Source organism: Bombus huntii, chromosome 1, assembly GCF_024542735.1.
Source record: "Bombus huntii isolate Logan2020A chromosome 1, iyBomHunt1.1, whole genome shotgun sequence".
Taxonomy (NCBI): domain Eukaryota; kingdom Metazoa; phylum Arthropoda; class Insecta; order Hymenoptera; family Apidae; genus Bombus; species Bombus huntii.
Window position 1 is genome coordinate 10,863,647 of NC_066238.1, and position 21,482 is coordinate 10,885,128.

The 21,482-nt window shown below is 44.6% G+C and overlaps 1 protein-coding gene across 4 annotated transcripts in view; it reads right to left on the minus strand.

Annotated features, from left to right (window-relative positions):
* LOC126868202 (discoidin domain-containing receptor 2-like) overlaps window positions 1-21,482 on the minus strand; it is a 134,489-nt gene that overhangs the window by 24,188 nt on the left and 88,819 nt on the right. For all 4 annotated transcript variants that reach the window (XM_050623469.1, XM_050623461.1, XM_050623451.1 and 1 more), the window contains 2 exons: window positions 16,857-16,988; window positions 5,715-5,820 (listed from right to left, as the gene is read on the minus strand). In XM_050623469.1, the coding sequence (XP_050479426.1) occupies window positions 5,715-5,820; window positions 16,857-16,932 (182 nt within the window). In that variant the 5' untranslated portion in view covers window positions 16,933-16,988. The remainder of the gene's footprint in view (window positions 1-5,714; window positions 5,821-16,856; window positions 16,989-21,482) is intronic.

The window sequence follows — 21,482 nt, forward strand, 5'->3', positions numbered from 1 at the left end:
TTAAAAAACGGCACACAAGGATCCATAAATTCTAAAATTAAAAAAGAAATAAGCGTAACGTACGCAGATGATGGTTATATCCATGAACACTCTTATTAAAAATACAACCACGCGAACCGATAAATTCCCAACTTTCCATAAGATAAAATTAATATATTATGTAAATGATCGTAATATGTACAAAATATTTATCAGACGCCTGAGACATCCGCTCATTTCGCGCAAATAGTGTTCAACGTTTGCAGGTAGCCTCCGGGATTTCGCAAAGTCGGCAATTACAGTGAATCGAGTCCCCCGTACACACATCGTACATATTCACGACGCCTTTTCGTCGCAGTATTCGCACAATCGTATGCGAACGTTGCAAGTCGCAATTGACGTGCCGATAAGAATCTACCGATAAGGCGGCGGGTAAAGAGAGGATGACGGTATAATCGGAAATGTTACATCGTCGCGGGAAAGGAAATCGTATAAATACGTGATCCAGCCGGTAGCTGACGGATAACCGTCACCTCTGCCGGGCCGATACGGGGTGAAATTATAATTTATCGATCGAGTCGAGCCACTGGATGGCATGAATTAAAGATGAGCTGGAGCGAGTACGCCAGAGAACGGGGAAGCCACTCTTCGAGAGCCGGCTAATAATTGTATTCGCACATACCTTTCGTCTACGGCATTAAAAAGCTCCCTTTCTTCTCTATAGACTAGTATAGAGAGTCCGTGATTGTCGTGAAAAACGCGCGCAGAGAGGAATGTTGGCACCGATTCGATCGCCAAGAAAATCGAAAGGAATTCACGAGTCCGTATACATTTGTATTCGGTCGGCGATCAGAAACATCTCACTTGACCATTGTGATTGTTTTTGTTAACTGTTCATCGCTGTTTTGTTCTGTATAACGCTTTTTAGGTGCTGGTTAAAGAGAGACGTAAAATAAGAAAGATATCTTTTGTAAGGAATTTTAGTCTTTGATGAATCGATCAACCGTTCAAGGAGATTAATACTCTTACGACTTGTATTTTTATTAATAACGAAATTTACGATCAAGTTAAGGGCAAGAATTTGGGAAGTTTTTCTTTCAAATATCACGCGTTGTATTACTTGTAATTATTAATTAAAATAGATGCAAGAAATTCATCCTTTTAAAGGTCGTTGATAATTGATCTATCTTAAAGTAATTTGTTTATTTTATGCATTACTAAAATTAGACGTCTGATGTTGATTCGTTCTTATACATATTTTAAAATACCCAAGCAACTTCTCACGAGATTTTCTAATCTTTTGGTTGGAATTATAATTACGATATAATTAGAGCTTTCAGAAAAGAATTAAAACTTGGAGGAAATATTCGTTTCTCTGGTAAGTCTTATAAAATGCAAAACTCTCCAACAAATTAAAAATCATCTGGTAGAAAGACGCGCTAAACGAGAGAGAAACACAGTTGTTCAATTTCCTATATTTCTCACACAGTTTGCAGAGAAAGTAGTTACGCTAAGTTTACCCTACAAGCGCAACTGTTTACTGCGTTTACCTTTCCCCAAAATCGAACTTCCCGTGTTTCACCTTTGACGCGAGCAACAAACACGTTCCCTCGCTAGTCACTTTGAAACTCAATTTCAACAATAAAAAACGAGAACACTCTCTTTCTTGCCGGCAGGCCTTCTCGGGCCAAGATTACTTTCGAACAGCACCGCCCCAAAGAGCGCAAAGAAGCCGCCGGTGTCTCGAACGGTTGGAAACGCGAACGGAAGCAGAGGGAAGAGCGCGAGGAACCAGAAGAGTAGGCCGAGCCGAACGAATTCACCAGGGGTCCAGAGTTATATACGTCGGCGAAAGTATTCGCAATAAAGAGGTGAGGCTGTCATGGCAGCCTCTCTGCAGCGTCAGAATTTTAAGCGTCGCTTTGACGCAGGGCCCCGGTAAAAGCGGCCTTGTCCCTGAACGAGTGAACGAACCCCTCTTTCGTAGAGGAGAACGAAGAAACTGTGAGTGCGTCGTCGAAAAGAACGAGCCGGGGATAAAAGGGAGTACACAGACGGATGAACGAGAGAGCGAAGAAGAAGGGCATGGAAGGAAAGAGAAGCATCAGTAAGGTAAATAGGAAGGCGCGGAGGGCAGGCGCGAAAGAGGGAGAGGATACATCCAGCACAGCGAAAGACCATAACTCATAGCCCATTAAGTGAGCTCGAACTGTCTTGGCTGCCACTTTGATACAGTTCAGGGCATCAAAGACATTCCGCGGCTTCGCTCGTGCCACCCGGCTCCCGTGATAAATCTCTAGTCGGACGATTACGCGGACTTTAGCCACGAGAACGGTTCGAGCTACGTCGGCGAAATCGTCGAATGCGCGACACCGCTGAGACGAACGGGTCGATTATCGAGAGGAATGGTTTGTCGAACGCGAGCCAGCGGCGAGACACTTTTCGAAGCTCTTCTTCGAAAAAGAGAACTAACGATCCGTCTGGATCCTCGGGGATGATTTGTTGCTCCCGGCGACAAGAAGAAGCCAGTTTCCGTAGCTATTTCACTCTCTGCGATCTCGCTGATCCACCTTGGATCGCCTCGATGAAAACGTTCTTTCGTGAACGTGCCGAGCCTGGACCCGGAGCGACGTTGTACTCGAGCGGGCACGCGAACGAGCCGCGCACGAACGCGAAGACAAACGACGGGTACTGGGAGGTTGGGAGCCGTGCTTGCTCTCTTATTTACACGCGTCGGATTTCTTTTTCGTTCCTTGCGAAGTTTACCAGGCTCCTAGCTTTTTGTTGTTTGCTCCCGGAGAGCGACCAGGGTTTTGGATTACCTTTTCGTACGTGAGGTTTGCGGTCCTCTCGGAAAGTGGATGAAAGGAAAGTGAATATGTTTCTTTGACTCTTTCATTTTGGATTCTTTTCCTCGAATAAAGAAAATGGAAAGATTAAATTTTTAAATATGTATCGCAGAAAAAGGGATTTTAAATGATTCTGGAGCAATTAAAATGTAAAGTGTCCGTAAATATTGAAGATCATATTTAAGAAATAATATAATCATATAATCAGGAAATTAGTTAGAGCCACTTAATTAAGACGATTCGGGAATATACGAAATAGAGCTAGAGATTAGTATCAGCTAATTAGTTCTATATTGTCATCATCAAATATACAATTCAAAATGTACAAATATAACTGCAAGTAAAATATTTTTTAAATTAGACGATTATTTCATCCGATAATTCCCCAATAAATCGGTTAGAATTTGTAAGAGTTCCTGCGACAAAATGTATGGTAATGTAGAAGTCCACGGGGTAGACAGAAATATTCGAGAACGAAATGTACGTACGTTTCACGAAAAGGTAAGCCATGTACACGTAATACGAGTTAGATTCGCGTATTTTAGGGTAAACGGGAGTCGTATGGGGTAAATAGGGTATTCACCGGGAAGCCCGCAGTATCAGGAAGCCATGGAAGTGCCGTTGAAGAAGGTCTAGACGGTCTCTACCGGTAAAGAGTGTGTGCACAAGCGACGATATCGGTATTGCATCGAAAAGGCTTTCCTTGCTTTATATCATGGCCGAGAGAAAAAAGGAAAGAATAGAGAAAAAAGGAAACGTCGCAGATACCTTCTTACACGTTAAACTTCCAATTATCGTACTGGCATTAATGCAGCTTTTCAACGAAATTCCCCGGACCATAAACATGTTCACGCCTCCTCGTCGTGTTTCTCTGAATCCCACGGTGACGCTTAAAAGCCAGGGACCACCCATCGCTATCAAAGAAGTTCGTAAATGTCACTCGCGTTAATAAAATATTTCTTCTTTGAATAGGATGCATGTAAAACGGACAAAACTAGCAAACTCATCCTCTTTTCGTTTTTCTTAAGAATCCTATTTTCCATCTCTTTCAGAAGAATCTTTTTATATTTTGATATTCTGCTCGTGAATTTCTGTCACCCTTTATTCGCTATAATACTTCCATCTTTTCAGAAAATACAAATTTTTATTTCCATAAGAAAATTACTTCCAAGTCTAAAACAGCTGTCGTATATCAACCTTAATTAATTGTATACTCTCCGGTTCTTTTAATGCAAATTTACTCTCCGTGAAATGCTAACAATTCATATTTCTAGAAAATGTAAATTTTTAATTCCATAAAAAAAATCATTCCTAAACCGAAGACAACTATCGTATATTATCTTCAATTAATTTTATATTCTCAACATTTTTCAATGGAAATTTATGCTTGGTGAAACGACTCGATAACGATTTCAGATGACGTCGTGGATCGTTAAGATTCCCGTAAAGGAGGATTTCTTCTTTGGTAAACGATTGGCGAGCCTCGGTTTGTTAACATCGCTGGTGGTCCTTGTCTCGCAGCATCGTAATTCGGGCATTCTGTCTATATCTGGCAAACCCGGTGGAATGCTCTCTTTGGAATGGTAATTAGCTGGCACGTATAATCAAAGGAATACGCGGAGTCCACGTTAACGATGCCTAAGAGCTTCGGAACGTTCGATACAAATGGCTGTGCATGCGGGACATCCCGCGTCATTAATCCTCATTGCGGCTTGAAGGCCGAATTAGACGTGCAGTTTAGTAGTCGGTGATTAATACGGTGACCGGGGTCGAGTCCCGATCGTGAGCTATCTCGGTCGTAGACAGGATGACGGACAGGAAGAGGATCATCCGTTTAAGCCGTAGAAAGCATTCACAGTCAGAAATGTTATCGTGCCGCACGAGCAGAGACTCGTTTTCTTTTTCTGTCGTCAAACTCTCCGCCGCACAATCGCGCTCGCGCATCAATCTGCATCGCGTTTTAAGCTGTCCATCAACCCGCTTGATAAATCCTTTGCGCCCGGAAAAAAACGCATCTATATTATTTATCTCATTGACAAATTTCATAGTGAATTATACTCGATCGATTTCAGACGTGATTTTGGAAGACAATGTTATTAGATGACTCACTGGGAAGATTCAGAGTGGAATCTGAAATGTGTGTCACATAATTTTAGATGGAATTTAGAGCGTAAAAACAAATTTCATTTAGGTGGGGGTAAGAGGCTAAGGTTAGGATAATTAACGTCTCTGCTTCTTCACACCTAGGTAGCATCCTTTCAGAAGGATGATTACGGGCTAATTTTGTTTTACGATTTCTGATCATTATTCCTATTTTAACTGCTCGGTAGTTTTACTCATAAACTCCATGTATTTAGTAATAGATTAATTATTTTTGTAAAATAACGTTATATTGTACCCTGGAAAGTTAAACATCATTCATGTATCTGGATAATTGAAAATTTTCTAAAAGCGTGGATTTGGTCAATGTGGCTCCCAGCGACTTGTTTAATATCACGCTTTTGTCTTATTCGTCGACTAGAGAAGATACAGCTATATAGTGAAAAATAACATTGAATCAGCAAACGACATACCGAGATAAATTTGTTAAAGAAAGTTTTTCAATTTTGATGAAATTTCGTGTAATATCGCGCATACTATTGTAGTATCGAAACAATTTTCGAATTCTCTCATGGAACGTAACAGAATCTTTCGTCGTGTAGATCGCTACAATTCATCCCCGAATAGATCGCCTAACGAAGCGCACTGATTTCGGGAAATTGCATCTCTGTTGGCCAGGCGCAGCGCACAAAGGGGTTAATTTTATCATATTTCCGAATGTGTATTGCATAGCATCTGCATAATGCGTTCTATAAACGAGACGGTAATACACGGTAATTCACTCACCGTCCGTGATGTGGCCCGACGTTTCCGCTATCGAAACTCGAACTCGCTGTGATGTCTGCATCGGGAATCGCACCAGATTCCATCCCTAGGGGTGCGATGCATTGTGCTGCAAACAAAGGAAATTGCTTTGATTATATACACGTCCGTATTCGTTCCACGCGTATTTTAGCCCTGAAGAAGGGTGTGATTACTGCACGAACGCTTTAATTGTTCGGAACAATCATAATATTAATTTGAACACGTTCCTTTGTGCTCGTGTATAGTAACATTCTAGTCATATTATTAGCATGTTTGTTTTGTACTGTTATTCATACATCTCTGTTCTTTAAATATCGTTTTTTTTATGTATTTAATCTTGTTTGATTTGTTTATCATCGAGTTATTATTAATATAATAAGCCTCTTGAAAGCTAAACTAATCAACTCCAGCTTTTTTCAATTTCTTAATTTCATTATACCATTGATAATTGGTTGTCGAGAAACAAATGACTCGATTCCATAAGTTCATTCATCAATGGATAATACTAAATTTTAGAAGTAATATCTATAACATCATCGCTTTCCTGTATTTTTTACTTTACACAGTTGATCAATGTAGCTTCTGAATGGTTCATATCATTATACTATAACATCGAACTGATTGATTCCTCTCCAAGTCGAAAATTAAATTGGAAAATGGTAATCAATTACAAAATTCAATAATTTAAAACAATAAAATCCCGGTTTTACAATAGAAGAGAACAAATCATATTTACACGTATGCACGCCTTTCATGAATTTACACGTATCTTATAACCTGAATGCAAGCGATTAAACACTCTTAGACATACTTGAACCGCAACAATCGCCATACAAGTACCGCCAACTGCCCTTAGAAATATAACAGTACAAGTATGCACTTTAACCATAAACTTCAGATGTATATCAAAAGAGCGTACCGTGGCAAGAGTCCACCATATGTTTTCGACGGGACGTTCCATCGTCAGATGATATCCGCGAGTTTCGCGCCGTTATTTTCGGGCGAGTACCGTGTACGGTTCATCGAGCGTTCATTACACGTCTCAAACAGGCATGAGGTTGCCTGTGCGCAGCCTCGAACCAACTGGCGCGTGATTACGAGGCGGTGAAACAGGGAGGCACGTCGTATTTTTCTCGGGACGATGTTGCGGCCCGGCGATAATTGCGATACACCGTGGCACGATACCAAGAAACGCTTTTCAATCACCAGTCCGGAGGCGCGAGAAACATTTTCGACGACCCGAAATTACACGTCTGAACTGGTTTTCGCTACGGTGCGGGAACACGCGACCGGATCGAGCCGTCGTCGTGCGGATAAAAACGAGCATCATCCTCTCTCCGCCTCCTTCAACGGGGGGGGGAGAGACCATCAAAGCGGATCTGTTTACTCGAACGCGTGAAATCGGACTTCTCGGGAATACGAGGATAATATACGAGCGTTTAGTGGGAAACCGTGGCAGAGAAACGGACGCGTCCACCGTTTGTGGCGAGAGCACACGATAAACCCGTGTGCGGAGGAGGATTGGATTCGTCGGAACACGGTGGCCAACGACAGCCGTTTCCTCAAGCTACGAGAGCGTCAATTACTATCACGATCGTTTGCTGCCTCCAACATCTTAAATTCACGACCGCCTGGGTACACAAACAGTTTCAGGGACTATTCGAGGGCTTTAATTATTTGGAAGAGTCGTGCCGTTAATTATAACGTCGAGGTGTTTCGTGGAATTGTCGTTGAACGAGTGGACGAGGAGAGATGTTTGTGTGGAATGTGAATCCAACGTGTAGGATAATGAAGAAGTTTCTTTTAATGGATGTTTATATTATACGTTCTCTAACCTCTGTTGATTGAGCGATTTTTTAAATCAGAAATTCCTACGATCACACAATTAAGCATTGATAAAGGCAAATCAATTTCAGTTAGTTATTTTCGTACAAATCGAAAGAAACTTAAAAAGATGGGTTTCAATTAGGATTACGTCCGAGAGACGCGACTAATCTTCCCTGGTTAAGAGGTAGATTCTTTAACACTTTCAAAATGAATTCCAATGATTTTAATAACAGCAATTAAGCGATGTAAAGTTTCTCATTCCTAGGAGCGAGAACTCTCTCGTCCTTTTTCTTTCTTTTCTCTTTTTTTTTCTTTTTGTTCCTCCGATACTATTCTGTTCACGAGTGATTTCTGAAAAGGCTGACTAAAGTCGAAAATCAAACTTCTCTATTTCAAAATATCGATCCGTACTTGTCACTTCCACTTTCTGTCTTATATCCGGCGAGAAGCTGTCCGCCGGTCGCAGCGACGCGACGCGTTTTTCGCGAGCACCACCAAGTCTTAATTCGCTAGACGAACTTTCCACGTAAATAAATTTTTAACGAGATATACGCCCGGTTCCGAGCGTAGGTCGCGGCCTCGTACGAGTTTTACGACTCGGCGGCTGCTTATTTCTGGTAATTAACTCCTCTACATGGAGCCACTTGTTCCCGGGAGTTGAACCGGCGCGCTTACAACACCGTTTTTGCCATATGAAATTTCTTCGCCGCCGGTTTTTTCCTTTCTTTCCCCCTGGCGGGAACTCGTCGGCCAGCGCTACGCGATTTTACAACGAAATCCTTTCAGCGTAATCGTTCTTACTTTGCCGCTGGACCGTACACCCGACCGAACCGGTATTTTGACGAATTTATGAACTTTTTTTATATTTTTTTCCCTCCCTTTTTTGACGGAAATATCGACAGTGACGAATTTTTTTGACAATATAGTATTGATTGCAAGTCGCTGTTCTTCTCTTCGTTGTAATTATTATTTTAAAAGATCTTTTCGTTAAAGGAAATAAAGTATGTAGAACTTAGAAACGCCATTTGCTTAATGGAGCACGAGACAAGTTGAAACCGAGGAACGAGAGATTGATTGTTTAGACACCGTGAGCGACAGGAAGGGAAGGGGGGAACTATGGCGGAGGTATTTAAGAGAGTGATTAGAGAAAAGCCTTGTTATGAAAGAGTGACAGGAGAAAAGAAAACACAGGCCCCAGATTACAGGACACATTCGAACAAACACGCCAGTCTTCGTGATTCAAGTGTAGTTAGTAAAAATAAAGCGAGAGATTGGACAGACCACTTGTATCTCGTGACTCAACCGAAACCATAGATAGCATGCCCTCTACTCCTATCCCTCGACGGAAATTGGATTACTCTGAAACGCTTAATCAACTTAAATTGGAAAAAAAAAGAACAGAGTTTCCACCGAAAACCAAATACCAATCGTATAGATAACAAATTTCATTGAAAAATAACCCTCGCTTCTACTGAAAAGAGGAAAGATCCCTGAGCCCCTAAGTAAATGGGAATAAAACAAATCGATCGACATTCTCAAGCGATTACGATCGTTTACACGCTGATATCGGTTCCCCTTTTCTCGTCCTATCGGCGAAAGGATCCCGCAGGAACAACGAAGGGACCAGTGACGGACGGTAGAGCGGTAGGCAGGTTCGATCCCTGTATTTATAGACATCCTGGAAAAGAGCAGAGAAACGAGAGAAGAAGAAGTAAGTTATGCGACGTTTGGCCCGCCCCAGCCACTCATTCGGCGACCATAACTCTCGCGGAGTGACAGCTCCGAACGGAAGGGTGTGTGCCGCCCTCCATCCGCGAGAAGAGGGAAATTGAATGCCTTCTCGCAACCCCTCCTCGCGACTCTTCTCTTTTCTACGCCATCTGGACCTCCTTCTTCCTCCCTTAACAACGTCACTGTCAAATTGATAACCGCTTCTTTCGCCTATCCGCGTCAGTAAGCGTCTTCTTCAGGAACCCGTCAGCTTCCGGAGAAGTCGAACGAAACCGTTCGTCGAGAAACCAGACACCCTGCGCGAGGTATTATCGTCCCCGGGACAAGTTGATTTCGACGATTTAAATAATTTATGCGACACTTTGAACCTCGAAGGAGGAACGAAAACAAGAATTATACGGAATCGTTACGAATCCAGCGAGCTTCACGAAGATTTGTTGCCTCCGGTACGGCCGCGAGCAGGATATTAAGCGAATTAGACGAAGCAAAGGGAGGAGGGGGGGGGGCGGTAGGTTTTCGTTAGCCGGCGAAAGAAACGAAAAGGAAAAGCGAGATCGGCGAAATGCCTGGCTAACAACGGAGATTTTCTATCTCGACGGATTTAATAATTCCACCTTGGCCCGCCTTTGTTAACTCTACAATTATTATTAATGACGATGTACGAGAGGGTCGTGGTCGTGGCCACGCCGCTGTTGATTCTCCTTCTCCATCCCACACCTCGTTTGTTTCTCCCTTTGCCGCGCGCCTCCCTCCTCCACCGGGCGTGAATGTAAATTAATTACTCTCCGGGTATTTCGCGAAAAACATATTAAGCGCCCCACCTTATTACGGCACGATATTACAGCATAAATCATGACTCACTTACGGATTACTATTTTTCATACCCGGAAGCGCCGGCTCCCTGGGCTAATCGAAATCCCGAAAACCTGCTGAACTAAATCCCTCACCAAATAACCGTTAATGGATTCCGGAATGAAGAGGTATTCACCTTATGCTATCGCGTATTCCTCGTAAAATTACTCATCCAATTACCATCCTATACTTGATAATCACCGACATAACAACTCATGATGCAAAAAATTTAAATGCCCAAAAAGTTTGTATAAACCAAGAAAACCCGAAATTACAAAGCGCCAGGAATGATGGAAAGGAGGACGAGCAGAAGAAGGCGTATCCCGTAGCGCGGTAATAGTACGACCCTCCTTAATTGCCGTATTATGACAACGCCTAGCCGGGTTTATTTACTTAACGGGATTAGCAGGTGGACACCTGTGGTATTCTTTTTCCTTATTCTCCATAGTTACGGTGAAACTCTGCCTTCCTCGTCAGGGCCAGGCGAAATTAGAATGAATGTTTGTAAGAGTGACGACCACGTCAGACGATGACTCGCCCCTCGGGTACCCTACTTAAGTACACTCTTTCCGTGAACGCCACGAACACCAAAACACGGTTTTCCACGATATCGTCGAAACCATTTTCGTTTCTTTCAGAGAAAACAAACAGTCGTTGCAGCCGGAAGATAACGCGGCTCGAGTCAGCGAGGGCGCATGCTCGTCGTTGTGGCGCCGGGACGGCTGGAGAAACGGAAGTACTACTTTTACACGGCCCTTTCGTCCCCCTTTTGCCTCATGACCCATCCCATGCCCTCCTTCCACGTCCGCGGTCTTTTTGCACCCTTCTCCGCAAGCCAACCCTTCGCTATAACCACCCCTCAGGCGTGACCCATCCCCGCTGTCTTGAAATCACCGTCTCGAGTTGCGTGCAGCGCTTACTTCTCAGGGGAGCTGCAACCCCTTTTATGCGTGCGTGCCTCGTGGCGAGCATGTGTTACGCTCGCCTTCGTGGCCTGGATTTATCAAAAGCGAACCTACGTCGCCGCTGGCCGAGACTCGTGTTTCTGACCTCCAACGTTCTCTTCGTTACAGCACCGTGATATGTCGAACTGGTTTATCGTGTCTCCGCAAGACGTTCGCGTTTAATTAATTTTGGATATAATCTCGCCTGTAAAGTGGTTCGCGTAATTGGGTTAAAGGAAAAGTAGAATTTTTTCCATCGAACGTGTATACTTTATTATCTATTTTTTTACTCTCCAACATATTCGAGATTATGGTAACCTAGACGTTAAGTTATGACGACTTTGGGTCGCCTAAGTCTAATTAAGATCTACGATTTGTCAGTCAATTCTCGAACTGCGATTGAAGAAGTATTGGATTCGATTGGATTGAATTCTGCACGAAGAATAGAATCGCGGAATAACGTATCTAAAACATAAAATAGTCATAGCTTAACATTGTCAATTTACGAAATATACGAAATATAAGTTATGACTACTGGCAACGATCTTGTGAAAATACGCGTATGCCGAATACGTTAAAGTTCAACAGAGCGTCGCTTTAAAGTCGGAATTCCTAGACGGCACCCTTTAAGAAAAGACTCTTCCTTCGATTCCTCCGCAATCACGTGCGAGATGTAGACCGAACAGAGGAAGGGTTTCAACCCTTCGGAGACGGTACTCGACCCAGGGAATATAGTGTTTGCTCTCGCGGCCTAGACTTATGAAAATACAGATCCAACGTCGGATTGACGGCCGCCCTTCGAGGTCGAAAGTCGAGGATTATTACACCCGACGTCGACGTCTGACAGTCGACGTCCCTTCAACCTGTCTACTCTCTCTCTCTCTCTCTCTCTCTCTTCCTTCTTCCTTCGATTCGTCCTTTCCGAGTTTCTCTGAATACGGCAAGGAAGGAGTCGGTTAAGTCGATTGCCCGACACTTCGGTCGATTTAACGTGATCATTAGACGCGTGTGTAGACGTGTGAGAGAAAGACGAGCGCGAACGACTCGCTTCTGGCACGTGATCAAGCCGGACGGAATCGCGCGAACCAGGCCGAGCGAACAGATGTCGGGACGTTCGCTTGGGAATGTTTACGCGGGCTGGATTTTATATTCGAGAGACATACGACGCACACGTGCAGCTCGACGGCCCCTTTGTCGTGCCAACGATTCGACGTTTAAACAAACTCCGCGAAAGTAGAGACGCGCGCGGTGTTAATGACGCCGCGACCCGTACAAAGCCGTGACAAATTGCAACGATCACTGCCGCGGCGTGTTGTGACGGACGTGTCGGTCTGTCTGCAGCTTCGGCTCGCTGTTTCGAAATCTGCGGGTTCGTAAGATCGCCGTGACGGAGGATGTTGCCGGGTGAGATTAAGCTTTGTTCGAGGAAATAACGATGTCTTTTTCGGTGCTTTCCACGATCGGTTGTTATTTATCTAACAAGCTGTCCGTACTTTGGTAAAAACTCAATCGCAAAAATTTGTATTGCTTTAAATTTAACACTCGGAAAGATCACGCTAATAATATTACACAGGAAGTAAAGTGATAAAGTGCATCTATTACAGATAATTAATTTCACCTATATTATAGATAAAAGCAAGATATGTTGAGAAAGTGGAGTTGATTAATTTTGCTTCTGAGTAGCTCGTTTATGCGACGATGTAATAAGAAGAGACGTCTATATTAACTACGAAAGCGTTGCTCACAAATGGAATTCGTTATGTAACTCTCCCTCCACGCTATAAGAAAAACAGCTTATAAAAACCTAAGCAAATCCAACAGAACCTCTTCCTCCACCTCCATTCTTAAACAGAAAACGATATACAAAAGTAAAGGCTAGGTTTGCCGTTCTACATGGACCGACACACGCCCACGAAATTCCATTCATGTTCAAAGTTAACTTATATACGTGTAACACACTGTTGAAGTTAGTTTCACAATTCCTGACCAACGGGGCCAGCGAGAATCGAAGGTGGCTGGAATCTCGAGACTCGACCCTTTTGCTGTGGAATGTGTTGAATTCGCCGGAAATTCTGAACGCTCGAGGATCACACGTGACGCGATCCGCTCCACCTCCAACACCACTGACTCATTTCAATTAAAAAATTACGCCGGAATTCCAGAGATTCTTAAGATGCTGTCCACCAGTAAAATTCCGATGTGCCAGCCTAAAATCAGCACGGTATGCCGGCTCCGCCATAACGCTTTAATTGTCGCTCGGTTATGTTAATACGTCGACAATTTCATCAACGATGCGCGCGTAACTAATGGATCTGTGGATAATTGGAAGGGCAGAGGGGTCATGGGGATTCGAGGGAGGCAACGGGCCGATGACAATGCCATAACGCAAGAGGGCTTCGCGTAACGATTCACCCACCCTGGACACGCTCGTGTACTGCTCCTACTGTCGTCGACGATGTGTAGGGACGTACACACATACACACACACGCGTACAAACACATTATGTTTGTGTGTGTATACTTATGCACGTGAGAACGCTTGATCGTCAGACGCTTATGCGGTGAACTGTACGTTTTGATAGATGTTATTGTTATCAGGGGGCAATTGAATTCGATGTTCGTGCTAGGTAAGGAATTACCGGATGTTACAGTAGTGCGATTGAAAGCGATCGTTGATTTGTATTGGGATGATTAAACCGGAAGGGAGATAAGAAACGTGAGTGTCAGATGGTGCATTGAAAAGTAAGTTCTCAAAATAAAGCACTTTCTTCGCGCCTCGTTCCCACGAATGAAGCACATGATTCATGCGAATGGAACGGGGCGTAGCTCTTTCCGTAAGAAAGGTAGGAAAAAAGTGATAAAGACGAAGTTGGCGCTCCGTGGTGGTAAATTATCGTAGCTCTTTCAACTTCCTTCATCGTTTTCTAACTTCTTCCGAACAAATACCATTGTTTTTGTGATCGCGTTAAATAGGTGTGGTTGGCAGAATGGTATTACGCGCAGGTGGCACCTCCTCGCATAAATATCTATTAAAAGCTTGGACAAACTTGTTTGCTCTGATGCTTAATTTCTACAATAAGAAAAATAGATTTGGAAGATCAACATGATTTTCTTCGCTATTCATTGTACTTATTTACTACTGCGAGGTATGTATTCGTTTGAATCAATCGTTTGCATATGAAAACCACAATCACCCGCATCATCTCAATTCCCATGAGGGAAAGAGCAAAGAAAATTGCAGCAGTAGCCAGCAATCACGGGTAACCGAGGAAGGCGCGTATCGTCGTTTGCTCGTTTTCTCGCGGCAGCTTCACGAATCATGTCCAGTGGCGCACGCAAGACGGACACAGGCGTGTCGCGTGGCTCGGCTCCACGGAGCCTCTGCACACGCAGGTTTGCACACGCGGCCGGTAGTCGAGGTACACTCGGTGAATCGAGTACGCGAAACCAAACGCGACTACCGGCTCGATTCCCCACCTCCGCGCGAGTGCGTGCACGCGCCTGTGTGCAAGCTGGCGTTACGCGTGCATCGCGCGCAGACCGCAATCCGACCGACGTACAACATGTTTATGTATCGCAGGCAACATTAACATCGCAATTTATGCGCGCTTTAACTGGCCCGCAGCCCTTCCACCTCTTCGGCTCTCGTCCTCTTGGCCGTCGGCTGGCCCGCTTAACACAACCGCGAATTTACCAACGCGGTTCGACGTACAAGTTCACTCACCGCAGGAGGGCCGAGTATCTCCGCTCCCTCGTCGCTACGGTTTCCCCTGGTGCCCTTCCTAAACCAGCTTTCGTCGACCCGACACGCTATTTATATTTTCGTCGATCGTTACTTATCGTTTCCGCTCGCGTCGTAAGAGACCGACTTACGATCCGCTCGCTTATTAAATTTGGAGAAACGAGCCAAGCTTGTCGCTGGAAATGGAACGACGCTGCGGAACGTCGTGTCTTTACCCGCGTTTTATTGCACGTTCGCGAAGATCGAAACGGCCACGTTGGTATATACGGCTGCGGCCAAGTTTAGAGGCGTGATTGAATTCTAGAGTGGACGAGCGGGGTTGCGCGGGAGATTCTAGGCCTCGGCCGTGATGGAATTCTCTCTCGGATAATTCTCTCTGATTTCATTGCTTCGAACCTGCGAATCGTCCATTTCTACTTATCGCACGATCCACCAACAAACGCGAGAATCTGTAGAAATCGTCGTCTTGTGTTATTGATTCTTATATAACGTAATGGCCACATCGTTCAAAACGTCTCTGTGGATGTTTGCCCGTGGCGATTCCCAACGTTAGAGCGTCGCGATAAATTTCAATGTTCGCTCGCAAGAACGCCTCGCACCTTCTCCTTCCCACCCCGTGGTTTCGGCAAAAACGCGCATCCGCCCACTCCATTAAACATTCCGCCGGGCGTAGATTTATTTCTTTCTAAAACTGTTACGTGTATCGCGGAGAGGCCGAGAGACGCGTAACCAGACCGAAACGCCAAGGCCATCCATCTTTCGCGCTTTTGGTACGTTCGCCAGGCGGCGGAGTTTCAGCCTCGGGGGTGCGAGATACGTTTCGTAGTCGGGGTTCGCGGGCCCGATTTCACGAACGAGTACGTAAAAGCCTTTCTTCACAGACCGGAACTCCTTGCTGGATACTTTGCAAGTTTCCTCGGCCTGTTTACCTGACGCGGGGTCGACTTCGTATCCGAAGCCAATGGGATGGAAAGCAAGCCGAGTAGAAACGGTGGTTTAAATGCGTGGCGACGGGGGTCGAAGCGGAACAACCCCGGAGGGCGTCGCGAGGGATCCGTTTTCTCGGTCGCGCCTGTTTTTATCGGCCGTCCCAAACGGGCAGAGCCTGTTACCACCAAAGAGAATTATGGTCTCGGATGTAAACACGTATTTCTACCTCGCACCACGGAGAAACGGGGAAGGTGGCATCGATTTTCTGCCACCGGGACGAGTAACATACGCCGTCGAAGACAACCGCACACGGTTCGCTCGAGTACGCGTCTCATGCTTCTCGGAGCTCGTTTCGAATCAATTGGCTGGTTAAGGATGTCGGGTAGTTCTACTTTACTTGATTGTTACCTATTTTGTAGCTGGTAACTTATCCTTTTTCTGCTAGTTACTCTGCTGGAAAGCTGTTTAATGGATCAATCTTAAATAGAGTGGTTACAAAGTATTTGCACACCATTGCGTTTAGGTCATTTGCGTAACAATCAATTAGACCTAAGTAGAAACTACGTATCAAATTATATGATTATACAAATACTTTCCGTACAAATACCAATAATATGGATTTGTTATACGTAATATTAAGGTTATGGAAAAAAGCAGAAGTATTCTGTTTTGTTATTCATCAACTGATTTGTTTCGTAACGAGCGTAAGTTTTTTCGATATCAGACAATAAGGTAATGACAAGAAAGGAAAAACCACAGATAATATACAGCGTGCACTAATTTCGCCTTGTAAGAATTGCTGAAATTAAATAAAGATAATATGAAGATGTTTCGTACGTTTCTTCCGGGAATAGGCTATTGTAGGATCTTAATTCGTCTGGTTAATTATCAATAAAGGATTCTCGGTAACGTCGACAGCTCTGGCGCGCTGTTTATTTTTTACCAATCGCTGTCTTAACGTCAATTACGTTTAATTGAGAACCGTCTAGCTAGGCGTGAGATGAGCGACGCCAGAATCATTAAGCATCATCGATTTCGGCGACATACTCGATCTTTCGTCACAGAGATCTACCATCTCTACGTGCACATATATACTCACATATGTCTATAGTTCGTCCTCCACAGAAACAGAGGATCAATAGGTAGAAGATGAGGCACGTCTGCAGGTAGTCCATGGTGGCGTCGATGGATGGTCCGCTATCCACTGGTCATCGAACTTTCATAACCGTATCTGCAAGAACGAACATCAAGAAGTAAATGAGAAAGTAGTATATACTTGTTGTAAGAAAAACAACAAAATTATAGAGAAAGAAGTAAAATTACAAACGTTGCCCGGCAAGAGGGACGAAATCACGACTACGCTAACGATAGCGGGCTGAGACTGGAAGAAAGCAATTAAACGTAACTTCTCGGGAACCGGCGACCGATCCGGGTGGGGTACGAGGAACGGGGATCATGGTAAACGTAGAAAAACAGGCTGGAAACGGCCGTTTCGAGCTCCCCGTGCTTTTCGCCGGGGTGAAATGGCGCGGCTCTCGCACCGGACAGATATACGACCGGTACAGCAGCCACGAACAAAGAGCTACATTCACGCCAGCAGCCATTACGCGTCATTATCGAGATTAGGATCGGGAGTTCGGACGTTGAAAGGAGAAGAAGAACGAGTGAGTAAGAGGGAAGGGAAAAGAAGAGGGGAAAAAGAGCTAGTGCAGCATGAAAGATAACAGGAGCGAGAGAGAAGGTACGGAGAACGCCCGTGGGGCCCTTTGGGCTGGTTGTTCTTGTCTTGAACGAGGGGGCGAAACTCGTGTGTACCGGATGAGACTAAAGGAGGGTGAGCCACGCGAGGGAGCCAAGGAGAGGAGGATGTGGAAGAGGCAGGACTGTACTTTATTCACAGTGGTGCCGTCGTGGCGCGTACCGGAGAAAAAAGCAAGGAGGGATCCTACCGGAGAGAGCATAGGCGAGCCTTCACTTTTTGGCTAATTAACGGCAGTTCCTTCGGCTACCAACTACTTTGCGATGCTTATCTGGCAAGTTTAGGGACCCCCTTTCGTGCGTAGCTCGTTATTCAATGACCCATGGAAAAAATCTCGACTCGATGACGCGTTTCTTGCCTTCTTCTCCACGGTGTATATCGCGGCTACCATCGCGAATAATCTTGAACCTTTCTCTTCGGGCGAGACGAGAATTCCACAGGTAATTCTTTGGATATCGTTAGAGGATCGTGGAAAAAAGGGTAAGCCGAGTGATTTTAATGAAGTCGTCGTTGAGAGATCGGGAGGGTCGATCGTCTCCCAGAAATCGTCTCGGCAATCCGTAACTCTTCTCTTTCATGTATGCGTGTGTATGTACGTAATGCCTTGTGTTTGTCTGTGTACTTGTACATTGGCCATCCGGGAACGGTATTCTACTTAATCGGTAAATGGGGAAATTCCATCAAGATTCGGTGAATGCGGCTGCGACAGCTCCATAGAGGCGCATAATCGATTAAGTGGCTGAATCGGATTATCCGACCGGCAATTAAGATACCATTCAGCATGAAGCGGTTACGTTGGTACCGGTGTCGGGGATAGTACGATCACAATGCGGAGGATCGATTAGTCGACGCAGTAATTAAGGTCATAGGGTGCATCGAAGCTCGAGTTACTCGAGTCGGTGCAACAGACCGTGTCGTAGACTCGTGCACTCGTTCCGTTCGTCGACTGCTTGAATTCACCGTGACGCGCGATTAATCATTGGTCACGGCCGCGGGATCTATTTAGAACGCTTCGTGCTCAACGTACCGTTCTGTTCTACTCTCGCGAGCGCAATATCGATCCCGTCTGTCTGATTTTCGTGTTACCACCCGACGCGACCGCCAGACGACCGTGGAGTCATTAGAGAGAAACTCTCCAATTTCGAGGGGAACTTTTCAACCTGGTCTAGTAATTTTAGGTGAAAATAACGCGACCTGGGGAATTCCTACGAGCACCGATTCCAACAATATAAATTTCAATCGTGAAATCTATATCTAGAAAACGAGCGAGGAATCGCTGTAAGGGGTGAGTTTATAGTCGCTAGTTGAAACGGTACGGTTTGCGCTATTTCCAGCATTGGCGTCGACATAACGTCTTCTGTAAATCTCTCAGACGACGATACGGGGGCCTGGAAACGGAGAAATCATGTGGATTTAGTGGCTCGGTTTGTTCCTACGGATACGCACACAGCCATCTCTCATCCGCTGAAGCAGCACCTTCGCCCTTTTACCGCGGGTCGCTACATAAAGTGCCCTTGTACTTCACTCTGGACGCTCGATTTCCACGTTATTCGCCGTTTCCTTCTTCTTAAATAACTCATCGTTCATAAACCCGACTCTTTCTTTTAACGTGTTCGACGTTCTTCTGCTAGTCGCGTCCCTGATTTATAGCACGACCGAACACAGAAGTCTGTTTTTCCACGGAAACTAAATTAAAAGTACGGAATTCGCCTTCTTGCTGTACCAGACTTTCTACAAGCGAAGAAAAGGATTAAAGACATTAGAAAAACATGCTTTACAATCGTATCTTACCGCTTCTCTATTCGAAAATCTATTGAATATCCTCGCGTTTCAAGCTGAGACTGTAATAAGATTTTACCTAGACGGGCTTCTGTAAGTCTGGTTCCACTAATTTGAGCGCAATTAAAACGGAGGCGAGTTCCTACCGCTCGAGACCGTTTGCACGGTCGTTTTGCAGAACTGCCGCGATTTTCTTGAAAAGACACGCTCCCGTAATGGTGGCGACCGAGGAAGGGGGCCATGAAAAAAGTAGCAGAACTCGCGTACAGGCATATAAACGACCGTGCAAGTTCCCCACGCTACCGACGTTTCTGGATCGTTAACCGGGGCTCGTCGGGAAACTCTGGAGCACGGGGAAAAATTTGTATCCAAACTAGTTTCCCTCCACCCACGAGTAGTTTCACCTCGGTGAAAAATATGACGCACTCGCTACCATCGATAAATCCTAAAACATCGGCCATCCCATTAGTAGTCGTAAGTTTTTTAATCATTTCCTCAACAGCCACGAAAATCCTCCGCGATCGCGTTCGACTTTCTACCCTCGTTGCTCGAGGAAGAAAAAGAGATACAACAATATACAGGCGTTTCTCCATTCGATAATTCCGATTTCGATGAAACTTCCTCGATACCCGGGGACCGTACGTTCATTGTAGCGGAGTAAAACTACCCCTACAAGTTCGCGAAACTTTTATTTTCCCCGATATGTTTCATTAACTGCAATAGTTAGAGAATGAGTCTCGGTATTCGACCAGGTAAAACCTTGATTGGGTAAAGCGAGGGTAAAGTAACCATTGCCGTTGCTATCAACTTTATAGGGAATTCTAGTGCGATCAATTATTGAATTACGCGATCAAATAACGTTTTAATCTAATCGAACTTAATCTATTGAAAATTATCTACATACATTACATGCTTTTTAATATCCTATAATTTTATTATCATATTCCTTAGTATTATAATAATAAGTTATATTTTATATAGTATATCCGTAGTATCATCGGATATTTTCCATTTCGTTATATTTTGTCTTTCGATAAACTAAACACTTTATATCAAACATTCTATAATACATTTAGTATTACTTGTTCCATAAATGTAGAATGTAAACCATTAAAAAAATTATATGTATCTTTACCAGTGGATCGAATCAAAAAATTCCAAGAAACAGCGCGCTGTTACATATTCAAATCCCTGCAATAATTCTCCGACTTACAAAAGAACCAAAACGTCAACTTTTAATACCTATCTACCCAATGAGCCAAATGAACGTGGCTCCACCCCTATTCGAAGAAGCACGCTAGAATTAACGTATTATTCCGGCGGCAGGTTCTCGCGCGACTAATGGCTGGCGGATCGTTAAGTGGCGGCTGGCGAAAACGAGATCCTCGAGTTCGCTCGAGAAAACTCGCGGCAACGGTTTCCGTGGCGGAAAAACACGCACGCTTTCCGCCCCTAGGGGATTTACGAGGCCGCTGGAAGGAAGTGGTCGCGCGTGCCGTTCAAAGGCACAGTCGTTTTCATGTCGCGTAAATTTGCGCGCGAATTCGCGGAAAGCCAACTTTTGCGCTCGCGAATCTGCGCATTTCGCCGGTTGAAAGAGAAAGGGGGAGAGAAATGGATAGGAGTGAGTGGCCAGGCAAATTAAAAGTCGACGAAGTCGTCCTCGCGTAATTGCCGGGGCGCGACGCGACTTATTTTCGTAGACCCTCTCGTGACGACGACGTCGACGCCGGCGAGAGAAAGAGAAAGAAAGAGAAATCGCGACGCGGGTGGGTCCGCGCGCCACCGCTTTAATAGTAGAACGCTGCGGAAGGTGGAAACACGTGTGCAGCTCCGCGAAACCTCTTTTCTTCTCTTCTCATACTCCTGCAAATCCCTGCGACTAATTCTAGGCTTCTCGATCCGAACCTCTATTACACCCTTCTAACGCGAAGCGCGATCGTAGAGAATAAAGTAGCAGGAGGGGTGTGTCATTTAGACAAGTAGTATGTAAGCAAAGCATTAGGAAAGTTTGGTGTTAAATTCGATATAGGTTTTTTGAGTAGAATTCTTACTTGTATTCTTAATTTTCTTTAAAAAACTTTCTACCTAGTGTATATATTTACGTTCATTTTACTGGAACTTTGTTGATATCTAACTTGTAGGTAGAGAGTGAAATTTGGTGGTTATTCAACAAGTTTATAAACG